General features: G+C 44.4%; 2 protein-coding genes across 3 annotated transcripts in view; one reads left to right on the forward strand and one right to left on the reverse strand.

Moving 5' to 3' along the window:
• Positions 1-25,045, reverse strand: part of LOC144931686 (oxidation resistance protein 1-like) — a 151,639-nt gene that overhangs the window by 114,610 nt on the left and 11,984 nt on the right. The window contains exons 1-2 of one of the 2 annotated variants that reach the window (XM_078855841.1): positions 1,613-1,773; positions 1,356-1,454 (exon numbers count right to left, since the gene is read on the reverse strand). The gene's annotated coding sequence lies outside the window, so the exon portion shown is untranslated. Of the gene's footprint in view, positions 1-1,355; positions 1,455-1,612; positions 1,774-25,045 lie in introns of those variants that run through there. The other variant, XM_078855842.1, reaches the window with a different exon arrangement.
• The window catches only part of LOC144931687 (uncharacterized), a 36,549-nt gene continuing 13,859 nt past the window's right edge, over positions 2,356-25,045 (forward strand). The window contains exons 1-6 of the mRNA XM_078855847.1: positions 2,356-2,523; positions 2,671-2,746; positions 6,069-6,276; positions 8,613-8,681; positions 12,003-12,079; positions 21,262-21,362. Coding sequence (XP_078711973.1) covers positions 2,687-2,746; positions 6,069-6,276; positions 8,613-8,681; positions 12,003-12,079; positions 21,262-21,362 — 515 coding nt within the window. The 5' untranslated portion in view covers positions 2,356-2,523; positions 2,671-2,686. The remainder of the gene's footprint in view (positions 2,524-2,670; positions 2,747-6,068; positions 6,277-8,612; positions 8,682-12,002; positions 12,080-21,261; positions 21,363-25,045) is intronic.

Raw genomic sequence — 25,045 nt, forward strand, 5'->3', positions numbered from 1 at the left:
GTGTAAAAAGAGCCGTGCACAGCTGGCAATCTTAAGCACCATTCAATTGATCGTGCAACTAGAGAGCCTGTTCCCACAAATGGTCATCAGTGGTCTGACTACGTTGGTATGACGGATCCAAAATGACGGAGTGCAATTCCAAGCAGGAACGTATCTGTGTACTTCATTGATTACCCTACGTGGGGGGCATTGAAACCAAAAGAACACATTGGATAAGGTTACCATTATAATTATTATGTTAGCCGGTGGGAATAGGGAATTGTATTGGCCAAGTCTCATTACCGGTTGTGTCCGAGATGCTGTTACAAGATGCCTCTCTGTAGACCCAACCCAATGAATGAAACACGCCCAAGAACTGCACAAGGAAGTGAAGGTATCGTCACACCACGGGGAGCTAATGCACTGTACTTGTCACTTGTTGGTAAGTGGTAAGAAAGTTAGACACTTTTATAGTCAAAGGGGGAAAAAAGTCCCGTACGGTGGATAGCAGGTGCTTGTGTAATTAAAGAAGTGGTAATTTAGTGATAATTGTGTAACTTTTAAGCCGACCTAGGGTGGTAACTGCAATTGTTCACACATGCACAGCTGGTGTTTAAATACAGTAGCCATGGACATCTATAAATTGTATGATTAAGATAAATTAATACCGTAAACACATTTTCTAGCCAACCACCATCACCAACCACCACCACCATCACCACCAACAACCACCATCATCACCACCACCAACAACAACCACCACCAACCACCACCACCAACAACCACCACCACCACCACCACCTACAACAACCACCACCATCACCAACAACCACCACCACCATCACCAACAACCACCACCACCATCACCAACAACCACCACCACCCACCACCATCAACCACCACCATCACCACCAACAACAACCACCACCATCAACAACAACAACCACCACCATCACCAACAACCACCACCACCACCCACCATCACCAACAACCACCACCATCACCAACAACAACCACCACCATCACCACCAACCACCACCATCACCAACAACCATCACCACCATCACCACCACCATCATCAACCACCATCACCAACAACAACCACCACCACCAACGACCACCACCATCACCACCACCACCACCGATTCGTCCTCAATTTCCTCAACTCCATCAGCGCGCACCGCGCTCGCCACGTTGGCACAACGAAGCGCGGTGCCTGTCACCCTCCAAATGGTCAATGAATGGAGAACAAGACACTGACGACATCGCCTTGAGGTAGCGAGCACAAGTTTAGCCGTAGCAACTTATTATATCTGTGAACACGGCGTGAATGATGTCAAATGGTCTGGTGATGACGGGGAGCGGACACCACTGACCGTCTGTTCTGCGGCGGCTCAGGGGGATCCCTTCCGCTGCGATGCTGCTCCCATTGGAACGCCGTCAAGCACCATCTCCTTGTCCCCGTGTCCTCTTCCCTAGTGACAAGCTGACATTAGGGGACCCCCCCACCACCCCTAGGTGACAAATGAAAAACAAAACTGCGCCCCGAGACGCTTCGTTACGCTACAGGGCGCAAGGTAAAACAACAAGCGGCTGTACCCTTACTGTAATTGTATTAGATAGTAATTAGTACCTTGTCTTAAGCGACTCTCTGGGCGGCGGGGGAGAGGGGGGAGAGGCGTGTTGGGGAGAGACGAAGATACTTTTTTTGCCAATCAATGTGTTTAGACGCACGATACAGCGAGTCGATCGCGGACTCGCACGCGTGAAATAAAACTGAGGGGAAAGTGTGGGGGGGGAGGGGCAATCTTGGCCACGCCCATAACCACCCCCCCATGGCCACGCCCCCCCCCACGCCTTCCCCCCTCTCAAGCCCCCCCCCCCCACACGGCCACCCCCCCACCCCCTCCTCCTCGTGTTCGTCATCACTCAATCCGCGTCGCGCGTTTTTTTTGTGTCTCCCCCTCCACCCTCTTATCCCGCCCCCCCCTTCCTCCTCTCTCCTCCCGCTCTGCTAACAACGAGGGGAGGGGGAAATTAATCTTCCGGAAGAAGGTAGAGAGAGGTCTTCTGGAAGTCGGTAGTGATCTTCTGTAAGAGGTAGTGATCTTCCGGAAGAAGTAGTGATCTTCTGGAAGAGGTAGATCTTCTTTGAAACGTAAACAATACTTTTTTTAAAGCCCGCCCCCCGCCCCTCCTCGCTCCGCCCCCCCCCTGGCCCAACCCCACCCGCGGTCACATCCGCGATCTCATTGGCTGTTGTCGTTAAAGTTGCTTGGCTACTATTGGTTGAGACCGTCGCTAAGCCACGCCCTTACTATTTAAGCCCCTCCTTCTCGTTCACCCTTCGCTCCGCCCCCCACGGGTAGCGGCCACGTGAAATTGTTAAAAACGTGGCGCGGTACAGTGCACTCTGTCCGGTCTAAATGAATGGATGCGATGCATTTATTTTAATTGATTTGTTTTTACTTCTTCCATTTTAATTAGACAAGGATTGTGCGTCGTCTCCGTCCGGTTGAATTCGTCCGGCGACCAACGTTGACGGTAGTTTCACGTTGAAAGCTGTTGCACGTTTGCCGTACTGTATTTCCGTATATCCACGTTGACCGTCGTTTCTTGCCGGTCGGTTGTAATTCGTCTTAATTGTCAATTATTTTGCTCGCTTCCCTTTAAAAATATATTTACATATAGAGGCTGCTGTTTTGCAATGGCGGTCACGAAAAGAAAACCTACCCAGGACAATTCGTCGAAAATTGAAAATGCCAAGGTAATGATGAGTGGTGTAAGCACACTGCAACACCGTAAACGGGTGAACGTGCAGCCCTGATCTCTAGAGAGCCCCTTCTAAAGGGCGTTTGGCCTACTCTTCCACGATGGACAGACACAGGCTGGGCGATAAAACTGATAAAAACTTGCAAATTGTTTCAATTTCCGCCCCAGAAGATGGAACCGCTGACCTGGATTGCAACACTACTGTGCTAACCATTCCACCACGGCCGCATCCCTCCACAGAGTATAAGCTAGTCGACAACCGTAACATACTGAGAACCATCATGGGACTAATTTACACCAGACACCCCTGGCTTAAGATAAGCTATGAAGATGATTAAAACATTGTATGGGTCTCCTTTGGAAAGGAAAGGTTTGCGTGTGGCTTTTCACAATATTGTTTATACGATTGTATGTGCAAATTGAGGAACTTAAGTAGAATTTTGCACTTGGATATTACGTGGGTGGGCAACCAAAATCCATGAAACCGGTGCTAGAGCCTTCAGCTGGTTGGCAACAGATGGCAGTGGAGAAATATCCATTGTACTGGGCTATGTGAACATATTCTATGCTCCATGCCTACACGAACCCGCGCTGACGATGAGCCTGAAAAAGTATAGTGCACGTAACCCACACGGTTTGTCGATTGGGGAGGGTCCCCATCCTTGAGTAGATTGGTAAAAGTCTGTGCATGTCCACGTAGGCGAATAGAACATACCAGAGGTGGGACAAAGTCATTGTTATGCAAGTCCAAGTCGAGTCGCAAGTCATCAAATTCATGACTCGAGTCTGACTCGAGTCCAAGTCACATGACTCGAGTCCACATCTCATAGGTGGGACAAAGTCATTGTTATGCAAGTCCAAGTCGAGTCGCAAGTCATCAAATTCATGACTCGAGTCTGACTCGAGTCCAAGTCACATGACTCGAGTCCACACCTCTGGAACATACAGCTGTAATGACTGCTGAAATGCCATGGCTGGGATATGAGTCGATTGAGCGTGAGTGCGCATAACTGTGAGAACACAAGTTCAAATCCTGACCAGGGTAAACTTGACCCTCACATCATCTTTGTCATTCCTCTGGTGTCGTTAAATTTTAATGAACCACTAACCCAGCGAGGCTGCACCATATGATGGTAATACCAAAAAAATTAACCCGTAAAAACAAAGTTTTTCACTATAAATCCTTTATATGCGTGGCGGCTAGAGTCATCTCGTCCTCTGGCTTGAGATGGCTGCCACCTATGGGTCAGGTGATTGCCTGCCACCATTAAGCAATTGGTAATTAAATATAATTTATTTTTTCCTAAAAAGTGTAAAGTTATGGAAAAAAATTTTCACGAAAATAAATTGTCACGCACAACGAGTCTGTGTGCAAAATGTCAGCTCGATTGGACCACGGGAAGTGGGTTAAAAAACGACAGAAAGATTTGCACGGTCGTAAGCAGGCAAGCAAGTGAACTTAATATAAAGGATTTAAAAATGGATGTACTTTGGATGGGATAGGCCCAGTTCTCGTTTGAGCAAAAATAAAGTACTTTCAATGAAAAGCTCGATCGATGTATATTTTAATTGGCATGAGAAGGATGTGACAGGATGTCGAGCAGGTAGTCTTAATTGCGATGGAAGGTGAACTTGCCAGTGTCATTGGGATGAGGTGATGTTTGGGTGGTCCCAATGTTTAGTGAGAATATACCGTCAAACAGGACATGCCAAGCCCATTCGTATAACGCTTTTGATTTCAGCTTTTCATTCTGAATACAATTTAGTACGGTGTATCTCAGTTTAGACTACAGATATCTGACTTTATAAGACGCAAGTCATGAACACATCTTTAAATACACATTGCATGAAGGAATGGCTTTTGGTCTGGTTACTGCATCCTTGCGTTTTGATTAAACATTGTCCATGAATGCCAAGATCAAACCTGGCCTTTCAGGTTTTGAAACATCCATTACTGTTTCTATGCTAGCCATGCATGTCTTATTCATACGCATACATTTTTAATCCGTTCACAATATGTTTGGGGCGACCGCGTCACCCGGCATGACGCACACTCGTGACCCGAACTTTCATTCTGTCACAATTGCCATATTCTCCAAATGATCTCCAGGCTAATAGCTTTGGGAGGCTCACGTCAGCGTGCACATTCCTGTCCATACTCATTCATTGTCCCCCTTTTTCAAAGGGGTCGGTAGGCACGTGATGTCACGAGAGACTATGGAGCGGCAACTTGACCGTGAATTCCTCATTCTCCAAATGTTGGAAAGCATTCATCCTGTCCTTTGGCAGGTTGTGCGAGAGACACTGCAATTGCTCTCATTCTAAACTTTCACGAAATAACCCCAAACCGTGTTTAGAGGTGATTGAGAACGACCTACGGTTTTGAGCATTTACATTTGTATTTATTATTTTTTTGTATGTAGATTTACAATGTCTGCAATTAAAAGAACCCCGAAAGGCAGATGATTAACGTAAAAAAAACCACATTGCTTGCAGCTGTGCATAATTAATTTTTCAATAAATTTGGTGTAAATTGGATGTTTGCACAAGTTGCCGCCAGCACCTGATGCTGTTACATAAGCCACCAGAATAATGTGTATGCCTACTGTTGTTTCATATTCTTTTTGTCAAAATCCAAAGCATTGATACTGGTGCGTGGAGCCATACAACCCCTCCAATACTCTCAGTCGCTCACGCCCTCCAGAGTGAATTATCTTACGGTCTTCAGCAGCCCTACCTCTCCATCTTATTGAAAGTCTTCCCCTATGGCCTAGTTTCCCTTGGTTTATACTTACTGTACTCCAGGATTCTCCTGGGCAGCCTTTCATCTGCTATTCTTAAACATTGAGCCAACCACCTCAGTCTTTTTTGTCTCTCACCACTGACTTTCCTTGAATTCATGGCCTACTGTTTTGTCTCCCTATCATATTTGATTGAGATTCATTCCATTCTACTCCAGCTTACCCTTGAGTGCTCTCATCTCCACTGCCTCCAGTTTACTAACATCAGTTTTATTCAGTGTCGCTCATCACTAATCCATATCGTAAGATTGCTTTAACACTACTCTCGTGCATTCTGGTAGCATATCTTTGTTTTCGTCGGGTTTGTAGCTTCTGTGCTGCTGTTACTATCGCACAACACAGTGTTATAGGTTTTGATTATTTTATTTCTACCTTTGGGACAACAAAAATGTTCTGCAATGTCACTAAGTAGATGTAAATACTACTGTGTGCAAATTGTGCTGCAAAAAACACCTGCATTTCACGGTCTGAAAAGCGTGGTGTTCATCGGAGAGTGATGGAGCGATCGTGCCCCAGGTTCTGTCCAGGTCACGTGAAACCAGTCGGCAGGGAGAGCGGAGAGGAGGCGAGGGGAGAGAGACGTCAAGCGTGGCGGGAGGGAGTACTCTGAGGCCGCTGTCATGCCTCCTGTCTGTGGGAAAATACGCGCTGTTCCTCCTCTTTCTGCCGCCCTTCCTCAACTACGCCTCTCTGCAGAGAGAGGCCAAGATGCTGAAGCCAGCAGGTACACACGGCATTGTCTTAACTAGAAGCCACCTGTCTCTTCCACGATACCACCGAGCCGCATTGGGGACATGACGAGCCAGCCCAACGCAGCCCAGGAGACACCAGGGTTAGTTGTCCCTCTGGAAGCTGAGCTGTGGCACTGACGTCACACGCAATTAATCATTGGAAACGCTTGTAGATGACATGGTGTCACAGTGTCTGTGCAGTGTACTGACACGTCGTATGAAATAAACACGGCATTAGCTGCCCTACCTCTAGTCCTGCTTGGGCCCAAGCCAGATTCATATGTCTTGGTGTGAGGCCACTTACATCATGGTTTGGTTCGGGTTCGGCATGGAAAATAGGCAGTGGAAAAAACATGTGTATAATGAGGGTAACGCTCTGTCTCAGCTCAGATGTGCCCAGTTGAATGGGACATGCAATTGACACAGCCTAGCTGCCTGGGTATTTTTTAAAGGACTGCACTACTAGTGGGACTCAGGTCCATCAAGAATGGTTGTTTAGTCTCATCTGCGCTGTATTCAACCACCACACTGCAGGTCAAAACATCTCATTTTGCTTCATTGCACGCACTGCTCGACTTTGGAATTCCCTCCCATCGCCTTCTTTTTTCAAGGTCTCATAACCTTGCTCAATCGAAGAAATGTATTGAATTTTAAGCATTACACATTTAAATGTGCTGTTTGTTGAAGTGCCTGAATAACTCGCCGTTTTTTTTTACATAAACTGTAGAACAACGATACGTTACATAGATAATGCCGGGTTCTTTTGTCCGAAAAAAATTCCGCCCCTTGCATTGACAAGAAAATCAAATCAATTTACAGGCAAACGCAATTTTTATTAATTGAGCAAGGCATTGTGATTTTCCGCTCGTAGTAAAGGTTGTTATTAATTTACAGAAAAATTACGTGGTTTTTCGTGTCCCCTGAGATGAACATGGCAGTGGCGCGCAATAAATAAAGTCCGTGTAAAGAAATCCACCGGATGCTATTTTAAAACCCTATGAGATTACCTTGCGGCAGTAGTCCCTTTATTGACTTCAAATTTGGAGGCAAAATATGTTTAGCATTTCACCCAGGGCTACTGAAATACAAGAGCGCTCGGTGAAAAGGTTTCTGATTCGGTATCATTGCCACTAGTTACCATTTAATTATTCATTTGAGAGGTACTCTGGATTCCAGCTTCAAACGAAGCCAGGATATATTGGGCTACATTCGCCTATCCTCAAAATACCAATGAGTATCCAGATAAAGGTTGTCTTTATTAATACCAGATGAGAGACCTATGCATCTATATTGAAGAAAGCAAAGGTCATGAAATGCTGTTTTTTTATTGCACCTCTGCTCATATTTTTTTTGTTATTGGATGCTCAGATGCTCCGATTGCAGGATGGTATTCCAATGTAGACCCGACTACATTCATCATTTTTTCCCCCTTTATACCGTATGTGAGCGCATTTTCTCTAGACTGAACATGCAAGTTTTGCAATTTGGTGGAGCCAGAGTGGTTTGTGCACTGCGGTATGACAAAAGGGCTATACATTATACTTTTAATATTCACCTTTTAAACAATTAAATATATTAGTCAACCCACTGCTGGATGAAGTCCTCCACACGCCACAAATTTGTGGTGGTTATTTGACCGTACTTTACCAAACTGGTCGGCATGGGTTGGCAAAGGGAGGCCCCAGGGTTGTTTGGGATATTGCTTGCCACTGATGTTAGTCTTGGCCAAATCCTGGTCCTATGGAAAGACTCGCCCCCACCGTAGGAACGTGGAATTCCCACCACTGACTGGCTCAGGGCGGCGGTAACAGCAGCTGAGTGGCAGAGCAGGCTCAATTGTGCTATTAAACCACGTTGACTTGTATTTTACATATGCATGTTTCTTACACATGCATGCGTTTATTTGTTGCAACGAAGTAAATTTATCTTTGCTTCAAGTAAAAAATGGCCGACGAGCTCTTGTTGTGTGTTGCGTCATTCCGATGACGTACGTGTATGTCATCAGTTTTCACGTACGTCGTCGGAACGGAATCGGAAGAAAAACGCACATAAAATAACTTTATCGGTACCAAGGCTCCCACAAGGCCATGCGGTAGGGCGTGTGGCACAGTTTGGAACCAACGGTCATAGAGTGCGGTCGTGTCACTACAGTTCTCTGCGGTGAGTACATTGTGTTTATAAACAACAGTGCTATGCATCTCTAAAAAATGAACGCTAACCGCTTGCACTTTCCGATATTCTGCGGTGAATGGGATCCACCCTGCAATTTGCAGTCGTCTCGGAACGGGAAATGGTTAATAACATGCTCGACAATCTGCGTGCTCTGCAGGGGAGGTGCTTGACATCGGGCTGGGCCAACAGCTGTACATGAGCTGTCTAGGAAGCGGCGTTCCAGTTGGTAAGCGGCTCGCACCGGCTGACTTCACGTTGAGGTGTACACCTCTCTTGCCTTAACGACACGTTGGGCGTCGTGTAACTTCTCGCTATATCAATTACAAAAACACTATCTCCTGTAAGTGCGTGTAAGTAAAAAAAAAGAGGCTATTTCGCGTTACACGCTGTGCGCCGTAGGATCTTGTAACAGTGTACCCTGGGGAATCTTATCCTCAGTTAGTGGTGCGGTATCGAATGAAAACGGACGCAAAAAGTTTGTGCAAATACTGTGAGTGGTACCTTTATCCAATACATGCCATATTTGTGCATTATTCCCAGCTTCTATTTGCTGCTAAAAATGTGATAACAATTAGCAAAATTTCACTCTGCAATGCATGTGAGGTATGGTTTATAATAATGGTTGGTTTGTTTCTACTTTTTTAAAGTGTCTGCTGGATAATTCCCATTGCGGCCAGAATCAATGTTCATTGGCAAACTGAAAATCTGTATTTTGAACTGATGAGACCTCATCAATGTGCTTGTGTCTATTCAACACTGCTTACTGCCATCAGATTATCTTTGATGGGATTGTGTTGATTCTGCAGCAAACGTTGTGGTCATTCCTCTTGCTAGAGATTAGATTAATGCAGCAATATTAATGTTGAACTCAACTCTTGTAAGCATGAATCTGTGCATTAAATTACTGTCGAGAAATATTTTTGAGTACTAATAAAAAATTCGGCCAAATTTGAAAAGTTTACCACAAATTACTTTCTTGGAATTAATGTTGGAATCATCACCCCCTGCTGCAAAACGTTGGCAGAGCCCTCCTGAAAAGGAGCCCTGATACGTATATTGAGGCTTTCCTGGGTAAACAAGAACAATAATGAATGTTTTACATGTTTTTAGAGTCCTTCAAATGTATGAGCATCTCCATGTGTTTTATGTCACGTATAAAATCTCTCCACTCTTTAGGCCAACCTTTTTCCATGCATTTTTATTTTTGGTGTGTCACTTGTATTCTGATTTATTTTTCCCAGTATGAAGTGCAATATATTTAGCTAAACATATATTTTGACATGGATTTGTCAAATAAAATTGATGAAGACAATATGATTATTTCAGCACATTGTTCGAAAACTTGAAAATCCTACTAAAATATAAATCTATTAATTGGCAGTACATTTGTACTTTCAAAACAATCTATATGCGAAGGTAATAATACATGATTGATATGAAACTGAGCACGTGGATTTCTGCCCTGGATTTGTCAGATACATTTGACGAAGTTATGGAAAGCTTTTGTCAGATTCCCAATGGATTATTAGTTGACGGGCCATGAACCAGATAAATATTGGCATTGCGCAACACTTTCCAGGACATTCATATTCCGTAATGACATTAAATATGAACGAATATGCAAAATCGGCACATTAAACCAGTGAGGCATACTGCGGTTGTTTTGCCATGCAAATTCTGCATACACATTCAATTTTGAAGTTCTGACAACAGCCTTCAGTGGCGTTCTGTGTGGTGGCGAGTGTGGACAGACGGATGCGCTGATAATCAATCCTGAGGGCTTGTTGTTCATTGCACACCACTTGTCAATGTTTGCAAAGCGTCGCTGGTGCTGTCTTGCATGCAAGCTAGCGCCCAGAGCTGTGAGCACAACAACACACCGTCAGCTTCGTACGAACAAATAGAACGGAAGTCGCCTTGTTAAATTAAGTGACGCAAAGAACGTGTCGCTTGTGTGCTCATTTGCATGTAATTACTGCAATTGGAAAAAGGAAACCTGTTCGGGTAACAAGCAGAACAAATACTGAAAATGGAACCTGCTGACAAGACGTATTACGTTACAGTACATGGCACAGTCGGGATGCTACCATGGTGTAATGGTTACCAGACTCTGGCCTCTTGTCCACCCAGCAAAAATACATGGACACACCTCAGTCGATCGACAGGCCGCGTGTGGTGGGGTAAAGTGTGGGTATCCTCTAGAGGGGCTTTGGAACTAGAGCTCCCTCCATTAGTGGCCCTTCTGCTAGCAGTGCCACGAGCAAGCAATTGCAGGGCCGCACCTTTACATTTGTTGGCGTTAACAGTTTTAATCCACGAGCAGAAAGCTCATTGCACTAAACAACTTTTATAATGCAGGTAAGACCAAAATTTTCAGATCACACTCAAGGGGTAGACGACAAATATGTAAGTCCGATATTAAAAAAGTGCAATCGTAGACATATTCATACATTGTGTGTGTGTGTTTTTTAAGTTTGGTAACCGTAAACATCAATACACTAAATGGCTTTATTTTCCTGGCCTAGAGATGGTTGCCACGTGCTCTGGTTTTCTCAGGATTGTTTTCTTTCGTGTAGCTGTCCTAGGAAATCTGCAAGTCTTCCTAGGGCATTAAATGGGCAATTTTTTTTGTCAGTTGCATAATAATATTCCACTCAAGACAATACATCAGCACACTGTTCACCTGCCTTCCAATATTGTGAGATCCAACGATATCTCCAGGTTGTTTTAACCTCAGAGGTGGCAACTCTCATATACAGTAGAATAATTGTAAAATATTAATTCAATGGCTTGCATTCTGCATTTCAGGAGTGATTACTATTTTTTTTATTAAGCACACTTCCTAATGTCACAGAAAAAAATGACAGATATTTTTTTGCCTAATTTCAAAATGTGTTTTAGTGCTGTCGTGCACCACGGTAAGAACATGTTCAGCTGCACACTCGTGTAAAGCCACACCCTGCGTGCAATCAACATCACGTTAATATCCCACATACGGCGAATCGCTTTCATTTAGGTGCAAGGCAGGTGTAAGATATTAACGAGGCCTCGGTTGCAGGGTGGGGGGGCACTATCTTCGTGGCTCCATATTTGTATATTTGTTATGCCCCGGAGGCGGCTCTGTTCATGCAGCGTCATGCCCGGCTGCTTGTTTTGGTTTCGGATGCCGCGTCGGCGGCATCGCTGCTCCCCGCTGCACATTGCCCGAGGATTATTAAGAGCTCCTTTGTGGGAAGGCACATTTGCGTGTGAACACGTGCCTGATCGACTGCGCTCGTACATTCCCCTGCCGTGTCATGACAGCGAGGTTTTTGGCACACTTCCTGGAACATAACTCTGCTACGCTGAAAGGTGCCAGTAAAATATGCCCTTGGAGGGATGGGAGTTGCCCCTGGTGCAAAGATGCGCTAATGAGTTGGAAAGGCCAGTACAAAAGGAATAACGCTCATTGAGGCTCCTACAAAGGAATGGGGAAGCGGGGGGGGGGGAATAGATACAGCATTGTCCTGAAATGTATAACGCTGCACCTATTGTGTGTCCATTCCAGTTTTGTTTGATGCACCAGCGGGGATGTCTTCCGACATCTGGATTGCAATGCAGAAAGAGCTGTCCTCAATGACCAAGGTACTGAAGTAAACAAACAAAGACGAAGATCCCCTGTATAGCCTTAACAGACTGTTGGGGCAAGTGCTTTTAGCGAGCACATATGAAGGCCAGAATGGCACACGAGGGGATGAGTGGCCAGGAACCACACCCGGCTGCCTAGTGGCAATGTTCACGCACCGTACCAGGTACTCATTTGAGACTGAGTCGACCGAGGGGAGGCCCAGGACTGGTTCAGATAATCGTCACTGGTATTGGCCGTGAGCAGGAATCGAACTCTAGCGATGTGAAGTGTCGAAGGCTCGCTGACAGGAGATCTGGAAACAGACACAGGTGCCATGGGTTGGCTGACTGAGATGACCGGTAAATGCACCAGATATACCCCCTACTGCGACAATGAACAAAACACACAGACACAGGTGGTGTGAGGAAGAAATGTAAGAGCATTCAGTCGTTGTTTTTGCAGGCCATAGCTTTTACAAATCAAGCAGCTTCACTCTGCTTTATGTATGCATGTTGAACTTCTTTCGCACTGTACGTTGCCAACTGTGCTAGTCGTAGGTGCGGGAGAAGGACAACAGACTATACACAAACAGCAGTTTTGAAGAAATTAGTTTTCAATCTAGATTAAAAAGTGCATATCTTCAGTGGCTTCCTAATATCGTCTGATATTAGGAATGGGTTTTGCTTCAACCTTGCCATGCAATTATGAAAATTACAATCGGTCATTGTAATGCACAAGTGGTGTTCACTGTGTAATGACAGGGTGACACCTGCTGGCCTGGGAAGGGATTCACGAGTACGGGCACAGAAGTAACAACCAATCAGAGAAGGAGGTGTATCTAGGGCAAAGGTAACAGGTGGGGTTAACCGAGATGCTCCGGGAACCTGCTCGAAGGTTCCACGAGAGGGCGTGGCTGGAGGCGGGGCCTAGCCACGCCTGGGGAGATATAAGGGGGATCGGACCCGGGGCTTGGGGCTCATGTGTGGGGTCTTGGGTCCAGGCTGCGTCGCTGCTCGCCGACATCTCTCTCCGTTGTCCGGCCACGTGGAAGATCTCCTGCGTGGTTTCCATCGCCGTCATCGTTACGCCGCCAACCAGCGGCGTAGCCGAGTGGGCGCGATGGGACCACGCCGAGCGATCGGCTGTGTGTGTAGCCAGTGGAGGTGTTAATACCTAGAGTTATACTCAGTGTGAGGAAGAACAAGTGTTGGCCTGTGTTGTGCCCAGTGTGAGTAAATAAAGAAGAAGTACCCTCTACACGACGTGTCGCGGAAGTTGCTCATTACAACTGGAATAACAAACTATGACTCATTCACCAGCTGTTTGTAAATTTGAACCATGGCCAATGTGTGCGGAGCATCAATAGCTCAACATGCCCGTATGAGCCTGTGGCTGAGATGCAGCCTATTATTTTTTTCTAATAATATAATTTGTCTTCAATGCATTTCAAAAATATAACCGCTCACCGTATATATGATTGCGCTTTTAGTTATTTTTTTTTATATTCGGTTGACCTTGCTGTTTTTTTTATTGGCCATGAGAGTTGTTTTTGTTTAGTTTTTCCTCCCCTGTGCTTTACTTTTGAAGTGTTTAATTCATACTCTAACTCATCCGGTGCATTGAATGCTATCTCAAGGGGGCCACTCATCCAAGGAAAATAATTGTGGCTTCAGTCTAGGCCATTGAATACGGTGGGACGACCATAACAGCAGCACATTTTGTGTATTTTATAAAATACTACGCTTGTGATAAATTCCGTTTGCTTATTAAGTGTAATCTTTTTTTATATGACCATATTGATTTTTTAATTCCATGCTTTTAATTATCAACTAAGCACATTTGTGTCTTAAGCAAAAATCGACACGTACTTTGAGCGCAAAACACATGCAATACCTTAAAAATGAGGTTTGATAGGATTGAAATAAATAAGTATACACAATTGCTTAATTATTTTCAACTTGATAAATGCTATCGCCGCAGCTTGTAAGGCGTTTTGCACGTGGCCTTCCTGTGAAGGGAGTCATTTTATGAGTAATCGATTACTCTATGACCAAAACGCTAGGCCGCTGAAGATAACAGGATTTGAGCAAATATTCATTGCTCTTGTTAAATAAAAGCCGACGGCAGTAGAAGCTGGATGTAAGTTCTTGCATAAGCAGCACATCCTTGCATAACAGTGCTGCGGCACGACGAAGGGCAAATTCTGCTATAAGGCATACTTGTGTATTTGGAAACGCAATCTCAGAGCTGATGTAGTCATTTGGAACCTGATCTGCTTTCGATTGTATTTTAGTTATACTGCAGTAATGGTACCGCAATCGAAGCAAAGTACGTTCGGCACACTTGCCATTGAAATATATAATTATTTTGTTCATCCACGGTAAAAAAAAATGTGCGATCCGTTAAATATTGCAAACAAAGACGCGTGAAAAACGGCACGGGAGAAAATTGGTCGGTCGATTAGTCGCCACGCTCGGCGACGACTGCAGTCGGTCAGCCGGCAGGCAGGCCGGCATCTCACGGGGTGCCGGGCTAGGCACGGATGAGCCTGGCCACTCGAGGGTGCCCTGGGGAGGAGACCGCCTCGCACCCCAGGTCCCTTGCCTCGAGGTCAAACCGTTAGCATCCGTCAGCCCACCGTTGCGCGCGCCGACCCGAGGTCAAGCTGGAATATATATACGGAGTGCTTTAAAAAAACGTTAACACTTATATGGGACTATCGTTTTTAATGGATAATACACTGTAACATGATAACATATGCATGTTAATAGCTTCAAAAAGTCAATGAGCCTCCATCATTGTCAACACATGGCTGGAATCTTCTCCACGTAGTTTCCAGAGACCGGAGGCAGCACATTTCTCGTGGTATTGTTGCAAATTCTCAGAAAGTGTTGACATCTTTTTAAGCACCCTGTACATGGTGCCGCAGTCCTCTAGCGGATTGTAAGATCCTCCGCGAGGTAAAGACCCCCCCCCACCAACTCTGTTAGAGTGATCTGCTCGGACGAGCATTGGGGTGGTCGTCATCTCCTGCTTTACAGCCCTGAGCCAGTGGGGGGAAATTCCGCATTCGTATGGCGATGGGGGAGTCTACAGAGACAACCCTTTGTTTATTTCCCCCTCATTTCATTGACGGGGGGGGGGGGGGTGAGATTTCAGTCGGAGTCAACCCTCATGCAGGATTTGACCTTGCAGCCTTCTGAGCTATGTTGGACTTCGTGCATTAAGAGTGTTTAAAGGTTTGGTGGAAGACACCTAGAGGATTTGAATGTTGATGTTGTCTCGTCTATCATGTCTCCCTATTCTTGCAGTGGGCTATCTATAACTGGATCACCCTGTACATGATGAAGAAAATAAATTAAACGACTAAAATATTTTTTTTATTTTACCAGGTAAGGCCCGTTGAGCTATAGCTATTTTTCAGAAGTGACCTGGCCACAAATGGTAGCTCAACGAAGTGGCTTATCACGTGGAAATCTATAGCAGCCAGTTACCCTGAATGTATATTGATTCTAAATGTGGAAGAAAAAACCGGAGTACCCTGCGAAAAATCCATGCAACCACGGGAAGAACATGCAAATCCTAAATATACAGGCATCAGGGTCGGGATTTAACCCAGGACCTCCTATATACCAGGCGAGGTAGTGAACGTCTCGCCACTGGTGCCCCAAGCAAAACGGTAACTTGGTTTGGAGCGTGATTTTGCCAGACCTTGCAAGTGACAAGGACATTGGGTGATTGGCTCTTGGCGAACGGGTCATGTTTGATTCTAGACGGCAGGGACACATTTCCCGTGAAATGAGTTCATAGTTTTATAAATTAGTTCTCCACTCGTCACGAGCCATGTTAGGCCGTTTTTATCGCTTTAACTTGTTGTTCAGTCTTGTCCAAGACCGATGTGATATTGATGTTTTTGGTATTGATTTCTGGCCCCTCCACAGTTAGTTTAATACAGTTTCCGTGATAGTGGATTAGGGAATTCGATACTCCCATTTTCACAATTAATCATTCGACTGCCATACAGAATTGTGGCCCGCTGCATTATGGGCTGGTTGTAATGCTGTTGTAGACTACATTACGGCAGTTGCCCATAACCTAATATATTGACACAGAACTGCATGTTTAGAACACACTCTTTTTAAGTTTCACTCTTTAATATGAGCTGTATCTACCAGGGGTGGAATGATTGATCCCCCAACTCCCGGTGATTCCAAAGCGATTGGTAAATGCCTCTAGTGGCTGCCGCAGAGCCGAGGTGAACCCATTACCTGCAACCTATACAGATCGAAACGCATCGATTCTTGCACTCAATTTGATGCAGCACCTATCACGAGCTTCAACAACTATATTAATCAATGTATTCTTCTACCCCTAATACCTATATATCTTATCTTCCTTACCAAGTCCTCTCATTAAACGTCCGTACCACCGCTTACTTGTAACTGTATAGATACCTCCTTGCGATGTTACCATGGTATAGTGGTTGGCGCACTGGACTTGCAATCCAGAGGTCGCCCCTTAAAATCAGGATCGGAATATTTATTTATCCTGGAGAAAGCCGATGACCTACTAAGCTCTTTTCCACAGGTGTCCAGCAGTGATTTCCCCCTCCTCTGCACACATCTGTCCACCCATAAATATTCAATATCGACAGTTCACGTGAGTTGGGCTCAAGTGTGGATTTTTTAACCTCCTCTAAGGTGTCTGGCCTGCGTGGAAGGGTAGGCCAAACACCCTCTCGAGGGGTTCTCTAAGGCAGGGGTGGGGAACCTTTTTTCTGCCAAGGGCCATTTGGATATCTATAACATAATTCGCGGGCCACACAAAATTATCAACTTAAAAATTAGATTGTTATGTTTGGTCAAACATTTAATTACCTCACCCCTAATGTGATGGCTGGAACTGCTTCTCTTTGGTGAGGCGTGTGATGTTAGCTCGTATTGATGATGTTGCTGCTACTCGCAACTGCTTTTCCAGGTTTGCTCCTAGATTTATTGAATTTCGAGTCCCGTCTGCGGTTGCCTTGGCAGGGCCACACCAAATGATTTTGCGAGCCTTGTATGGCCCGCGGGCCGCATGTTCCCCACCCCTGCTCTAAGGCAATTGCGGGGCCGCACCTTTTACTTGTTACCTCCTTGACGATGTGCGTTAAGTGAGTGAGAGCGCTCGTGACCGTATCGCCCTGTGTGCGCTCAGTGGCCTTGCGAAGGCACTCGTCACATACGTGGTGGGTAGCAACGGGGTAAAAGAGATTCAAGGGAGCGTGCTCACAGGTGTGAGTCGAGACCTCGTAATTAATGATGGCTTCAGCTGAACGAACGCCTTGGAATCAAATTAACACAATCTCCGCCCCCCTCCTTCAGCTCCCCCCACCCTCCCTATCGCGCGATGGAAGACGGCACATTGTGCTCGTGAATGTGACCATATCATTGAAAGAAACTAAATGTGCAGTTGGAGGGATTATCAGAATCAGAATCTTTTATTTATCATGGAGAGATCCGATGAGTTATGAAGCTCTTTGTCACAGATATCCATTAACAGAACAACATGCGATGGAACCCTAAAATGCACCGTGAGAGCCACGCAAATATACGACTTGATGTGACACGATTGTGCCGTTTTAACTGCAATTATGACCAAGTGCATTTACAAATATTGATTTGTACGTGCATGTTTTAAAATCCATTGTAATCCAGTACAATTGCACCATGTAATGGAAAAACAACTTTAATTACCATTATTGTTGAGGTTATTAACTAATTAAAATACCAATATTTTTGTGAGCAATTGACTTGTTATGCAAAGTAGTTGACTAGACCGTTGTAGAAGGGAGTACATTCACAATTCAGACTAACATGGCCATTAAAAATCTGTGAATTTTCGGAGATGGCCACGAGGTTCAGAGGTTGGATTGCTGAGCTGGCACTGGGTTCAACTCCACACCACCCTGTAAGATTAAACGGGATTCTCAAGTGCAGTGAGTTTATGGTCTCAGCCCGGATACCAATGACGGCACACACACAAAAATCCATGACAATAAATTCAGGTTCTATACTCGGTGTGGCTAAATTGGAGCTCTGAGCAATAATTATTATTGGTTTGACTGTCATTTGACAAACATCGCTGTCAGTGGCAGGGCACGTGGGAAAGGTGCATTGCCTTCACGTGTGGTACAACGGTCCCTTGTAGGAATTTGGAGCGTTTGGTTTTTGATATGCACTCCCATTAATAATAAAAATGACATTCATAACGCGCCAGATTTTACAGACAAGTCAACAAATGGGAGGTGCGGAGCCAAGCTCAGGGCTGCTAGAAAGCCTCACCAAACAGATAGGCCTTTAGTTGTTTTCTTGAAAGTCGGGGGTGCATTTGATGTTGTGGATGTGCAAAGGGATAGAGTTCCACACTGAAGGGGCGACAGCAGAATATCGATGTGTGGCTGTAACGGTTCGAGACCGTGGTGTCTGAAGCAGATTTTGAGTGATGCTGTGTCGGGTTCTGACAAGAAAGGTTGCACTGCTCTGCCCGAGATCCGAATACCTATTTTGTGTCGTGTCGTGACGTGACCACGGATAGCATGATCGAGATGCATTTGTGGAAAAAAGATATTTGTTTAAATCCATATATGTTCGATGACAAACACTTCGAGAGAGGTTCGATTACTCACAATCCAACATAGCGTCCATTATTATGACACACTCTTTGCAACAACAAAAAAGTCCAAAAGTGTAAGTTATGCGTTGACTTTCAGGTGAAAAGTAAGGCTCACAGCCGACAAATAAATCCCACCAAAGCAGCCCCAACGTATTTACCGTTTTTAAAATAATTATACAACACAGGAACACAAAAAGACGATGGCATACAATTTCCAAGTTGGCAGTGTCGATTTGCATAATCTTACTGGTTCCTAGCTGCGATCTCTGAAGTAACAAGAGAAGCAAGAAGATGGAAAATGAAAGAAAGAAAACAATTGTAATGGGTGGAGAGAAGGACAGGATATTAATAGTGGCATGATCAACAAAAGTGGCGATTGGGCACTAAAGTTGGATTGGGAGCAAATGCGCAGAAGGGGACCGAATCTTTCTGTAAGCCATGAACGATCGCTTGCGACAGAGCCCTCTGTGATCAAACGTGTCCACCATTGTTGACTGAAACTCCAGCCATCTCTTTGCTTCGGATTCCGTGTCCATTGTATATATGCACCTCCGATTAGCTAGTTGGATTTGCCAGAGAAGGACAATAAACTAAACATAAAAAAATATTATTTTATTTTATTATATTATATTATTTTATTATGTTTTATTTTTATTATTTTATTACTTCCCTTCTACGTGACTTTACCGAAAGAACCAAAAAGATGAGTTCTAAAGAAATTAAATTACAATCTAGATTATTTAAAAGTGCCTAGTTCCAGTGGCTTCCTAATATCGGAAGGAAGAGCATTCCAGACAGCCGCAAGAAGCGCATTTGAAAACGCGCAATCCAGTGACCGTTTTTGTTAGATGGTTAGCCGAAAGCCTACCAAAAGCTCCTGTATCAGGCTTGACAAGTCACGTGCGCTTGATGAATTGGACTGTGCATGGCGGCAGTGTTGTTTTGCTACAGTGGGCAAGGCAAACGAGCCAGATGACGTTCGCTGCTAGAATCATTGGCGGTATTTCAAGCAATGCAGACGGCGTGGCCTGCAAATTTTTTCAGCAGCATCTTGACAGTTTTCCAGGGTATATGCGCACTTGCCTTACTCTCGAGGTGAGATTGTGAACCCACGTAATCCGTGTGGCTCTTCAACCAGGCTTGACTGTGAGACGACGCATTGAGTCTCACAACGTTTGCTGCCTGTCCCTGTTACGCCAAGTCTACAACTTTGACGAATTAAATCCCCTTTCGAGGTCAATTATATAGGTCAAATTCGGTCACTGTTTCAAAAGGTCTTTGTTTTGTTTCATGAGTAGGAACGCATTTCCTAGTGCTTAAGTACACAAATTTAAGTCAATGTCACTTCCTGTTCGATTGAACAGTGCTTATCTTCTGTTTACAACCCTCAAGTCAGAGGTGCAAAACATTCACATTCCTGTGACAAGGGTACGTTTATCCATTGGACAATCACTGTCGATTTCCCTGCAAAGTTGTGCTGATATGATGGATTCCTGAGAGGAAGATGGACCGAGTCAGCGCCCATCCACGATTTTAACTCTCAATTTTCCAATTGTGAGCCACTTGCTCTACCGCTGAACCACCCGGGCAGTTACTAAAAGATACAATACTCTCTCATGCAACAATAGATGGCAATAGTGCACACACACATCTATAGTGACAGTCCGAGCGAGCGAGAGCGCACAGTGATTGGACGACCTCGCTCACGAGAGCGTGGTCACCCCCAAGGCAATTTTTTTATAATACAAAAAAGGGACTTGGTGTAATCTGAATCAATTTCAACAATGTCTGATAACGCATCATCCGATTTTGCTTTTATATATATATTTAGAGCCAAGTTGTTATTCCCTTCAAGGGCAATTGATTGAAATTAATATTGAAACTGTTATGTTATCGGTTATATCTCGAAATCCACTTTTTTGTTGAAAGGTTTTTCTGCCGAGGGCCTGAATATCAATGGTGTCCTGCAGTGCCACGATCTCAGTTTTGTATTGACTGCCGTGGCTACGTTTGTGGGCACCACGGTGTGTGAAACGGCATGTGCCACAGATGAGCAGTGCTAATTGCTAATGGTCGCGTCAAAAATGTATTGGGTCTGTTGCTGTGCACATGAAGAGAACCGATAACGTGTGTTCTGTTGTGTTTATTAAATTCATACGTTCTAAAATTAAGTAATGCCTTCAGCATATGTATTATACATAATGTATTATGCGTTTACAATTGTTCAGCACAGTTTTGATGTTTTTTTTGCGATTTCACGGAGTAAAACCGCAGCACAAGTCTGGCGGGAGACATTCTGGCTGGTGACGAAATACAATGCAGCGGCATTAAAGGAACAGCTATTTTTAGATCTCTTTATATCTTCTACTGATTTTCTCCCGCTAGCTTCGCTTTTTTTCCAGGATAAAAAAAAACTGAAGATCCAAAGCATATTTTCAATGTCTGGCCCATACTTTCGGATTCTGCTCATTAAATATAAAAAAAAATTATGTCATCCGTAAATTGTTTTTAACGTGTTGCTGCTACCTGTGGATTTTTATTTTAGGTGTGCATATATGATCGTGCCGGAATTGGTTTTAGCAGCCGCGCTATTCCAAACGACACCACGGGGATGGAGAAAGTCTGGAAAATGTTCACCACCGGCAGGTATGTGTGCGTGTCCGTGCGGTGGGGGTATTTGTGCATTCTAGGGTGGGAGTCTTTTGATCCCAAAAGCAATCGAATCTCATCGCTTGATCTGCACCAGTATAGGTTCCGCGCAATTTCAAAGTGCTCCCATATGTTAGTGTCGCACATTCGACGGCACGATGTCACATTCCTCGGCTGTGGTGTTGAGCGCAAAGGGCGACTTGCTTGAAAGCGCTTGACCTCATTCTCTTCGATGCACGAATGTGCAAAAAAATTCCTGAAACGAGGTTACGTTGCGAGACCCAGGTAAGGTTGCACTTGACCTTTACAGTCTGTCCTGAGTTTCGCCGTGAAATAAGAGGGGCAAAGAGATTGTTTTTTTCCTGAGTGCATTCATCAAGAGATGGACACATTGTTTTGCCGGAGGGACGCGCGGTGTGTTCTGAGCACGCCCTGCTTATTGCGGTGACCAAAAACAATGGCCGTAGTAGGTTTTACCCTTTAAACTGGTACAAAACTGACACCTTTATACAAGGCATCATGTTTGCAATAACCGCAACACAAGCAGTCAAAATGCAAACTAAAATAAACAACTCTGATAATGGTAATGATAAAGGGTAAAAACGTATTACTATATTTTGCCACTGGTAAAGGAGGTCTCATAGTGTAAATGCTTACCCCGAGCTCTCAATACTCTGATAGTGCACTGTTTTTGAGTTGTACGCCTTTTGTCGTCATCTGGTCCCAACACCAATGGAGACTAGGCTCTAAGGACAGCTGTCTCGGGTGTGGACCAATCAACTTCAAGGACAGTGCATATCATTACCATTATCAGAGTTGTTTCTTTTTGTTTGCATTTTGACTGCTTGTGTTGCGGTTATTGCAAACATGATGCCTTGTATAAAGGTGTCACTTTTGTACCAGTTTAAAGGGTAAAAACCTACTACTATATTTTGCCACTGGTAAAGGAGGTCTCATAGTGTAAACAACGGTAGTGTTTGGAACGCGGGTCTTCCGTTTGCCACGGAAATTTGTTGAAATCGAGCACGGTCACATGCCGTGCGTGCGGGAGGCGGGGTCACAGAATGCGTCGAGGATTTTACCTCCCTGTTGGCCAGGGTCACTCTGCAGTCCCTCTTGTACTGCAGCTTGCATAACCATTGCAGAGGAGGGGGGGGAAATGAGGTCAAGCCCCAACTTATAACTGTTTCATTTCAGTGGGGAAAAGGGGCTTCAAATAATCAATATCTATCACGGAGCCCCGGGGAGCGACACAATTAGCTTAGTTAAGCTGTTTAGCTGCTTATTCGTTAATTCACGATTTTTTTTTGTTTTTGTCCGTTTAGTTTTTCATAGCTGCTTTTTCGTTTCGTTCATTGTTTCACTTGAATTGCTTATTCAAATGATTAACACACTTTTTAGATAATGAATGTAAATTATTTATATTCCTTAAACATTTGTTCACAATGCAATTAATGTTTTACGATTGTCATTTTTTTAAAAATGATATGCAATAATTAAACAGAATTATAATTGTTCTGTCTGTGCAATGCAATTTACGAGCAGTGGGACATATTCCTAATTGAAGTGTCCCAGAGTTTCGTTGTTTTTTGTTGTGAGCATCTCAGCTCTAGCCCAGGGTCTTGGAGATAACTACGTAACCGCAACCCCTTGCGTAGGTGAGAAACGGGTAATAAACGAGCTATGAAAGAAACTGCCAAACACATAAACACCTCTCAATCTCCACGGGGCGTCAATTCCCCAGTATTCCCATACCTTGATATGTTCTTTCTCGGCCTGTCTGTCGGTTACAACGGTGTGCTTGGAAAGTTACGCATCTCAATGCGAAGAGGATACATTGTTGCACGCATACAAGTCGCATTATGTTTTTGTAGGCTGATTTGCCTGCTTATACTTTTTATTCGAGAATGTTCATACCCACAAAATAATTCGAGTGGAAATAAAAGTCTATATGTGGATGATACTATGAATTTATTCCATCGACTAAAGTGGGTTATCAAAATCAGAATATGTATTTATGCTTATCTCTACCTTTTCCAACATGCCTGGCCAGTGTGAAAGAGTCGGCCCAAATAATATCTGGAGGGGCTTTGTTGAGCCATTTGTCTTGGGGCTCCTTCTCCCAACTGCGGGTGAAACAAGTACAGGTAGTCCCTGACTTACGATGGTCCGACTTACGATATTTCGATCTTACGATGGCGATATGGCTAAATTGTAAAATATTTTACATTTCGCGCGGCAGGCAAACGCAGCGGCATACGAGGTACGATACTGTACGTTGGGACGCTGCCGGGATGTACTGTACGCATCTCCCGCCTTGCGTGGTGATGCCTTTCACTCTCACCAGCGGTCGACGGAGTTCAGTTGTCACGGTGTTAGCGCGTGTATTTTTTTCTGTGTTTTTGTGTTTCAAAGCCCAATTTTAGTGAAAAAAGCATGTATTGTAATTAATAAATACATACAGTATATAGTTTATACAGTACGGTACTGTAAATTGCTCTGTTTTGCTAAATTATCACCATTCTTTAAGACTCCTGGGTAGGCTAGGCCATTTTCGACTTACGATATTTTCGACTTACAATGGGGTCGTCGTAACGCATCTCCATCATAAGTCGGGGACTACCTGTAGTTTAAATTTCAGGGCTGCACCTTTACCTATCCCTACGAATGTTAAGAATATTATGATCACAGTGATTTTAATCAATATTATTTTAGGTCTTAGTTAAACACGTTTTAACAACAGTATAAAATAATATGCACAATTTACAATATGCCTTGGTTTACTGCATTGGCGTGTTGTAATTTTACCTTCCGAGTTTAATCCAGCTCTCCTCTACAGACGCACTGAGCAGCAATGAAAATGTCATTCGTCTAACGTGTATCCGGACACCGTTCCGTTTTAAAGTCGGAGCAAAGTAAATCGCTCGATGCACCCTGGGTCCGTGTGGGTTTTATAAATCGGTGGCGTACGCTGTGTTAAAACGATATCTTGCGGTGCAGTGTGAAATCTAATATGCGTTTTGAAGGCCAGCTCAATAAGCAGGTGTGAAAACTAATTTAATGAAATTAGGTTTTTTTTTAAAGAAGACGAGGTTTCCATGGTTGTCGTCGTCCTTTGTGGTGACATGCTGTGCTCATTACCGATTCCCTGAAATGTTATTAAGCAGCCCTGCTTTCTGCTGCTTGGTGAACCACCCAGCTTATCTGCTAACACCTTGCGAACACATTATCAACATCTTAATTGTCATCATCAGACCCTGGTCAGTCCACTGCTGGATGAAGTCCTCCCCAAGCTTGCCACCATCTCTCACCAGTCCTGCAATCTATTATTTTGCCCAGCACCTGACCACGAGCTGATTTCATTGCTCCATCTCCACTTCAGACTTACTCTCGGATGCATTCCATTTCATTGGCTGCTATTCCAGCGCTAGTCCTGAGCATCGACGATTATCCTTTCCCGTCGTCTTGTGTTCTGCCCAAGCCTATTTTTTAATGCTTTGAATTATGTCCTTAACTTGCGTACATTCTCTAATCCATGTCGCATGTTGTGGAGTAAAATTGTGCTATTACCACCTCTCCCAAGGCGTCTGGCCAATTTAGAAGAGTAGGCCAAAAATTACCTTTAGAGCTCCCTTTAGTGGATGCCCTTAAGCAAGCAGTGGCATGAGCATGCATTTGTG

The sequence above is a fragment of the Lampetra fluviatilis genome, chromosome 4, assembly GCF_964198595.1.
Source record: "Lampetra fluviatilis chromosome 4, kcLamFluv1.1, whole genome shotgun sequence".
Taxonomy (NCBI): domain Eukaryota; kingdom Metazoa; phylum Chordata; class Hyperoartia; order Petromyzontiformes; family Petromyzontidae; genus Lampetra; species Lampetra fluviatilis.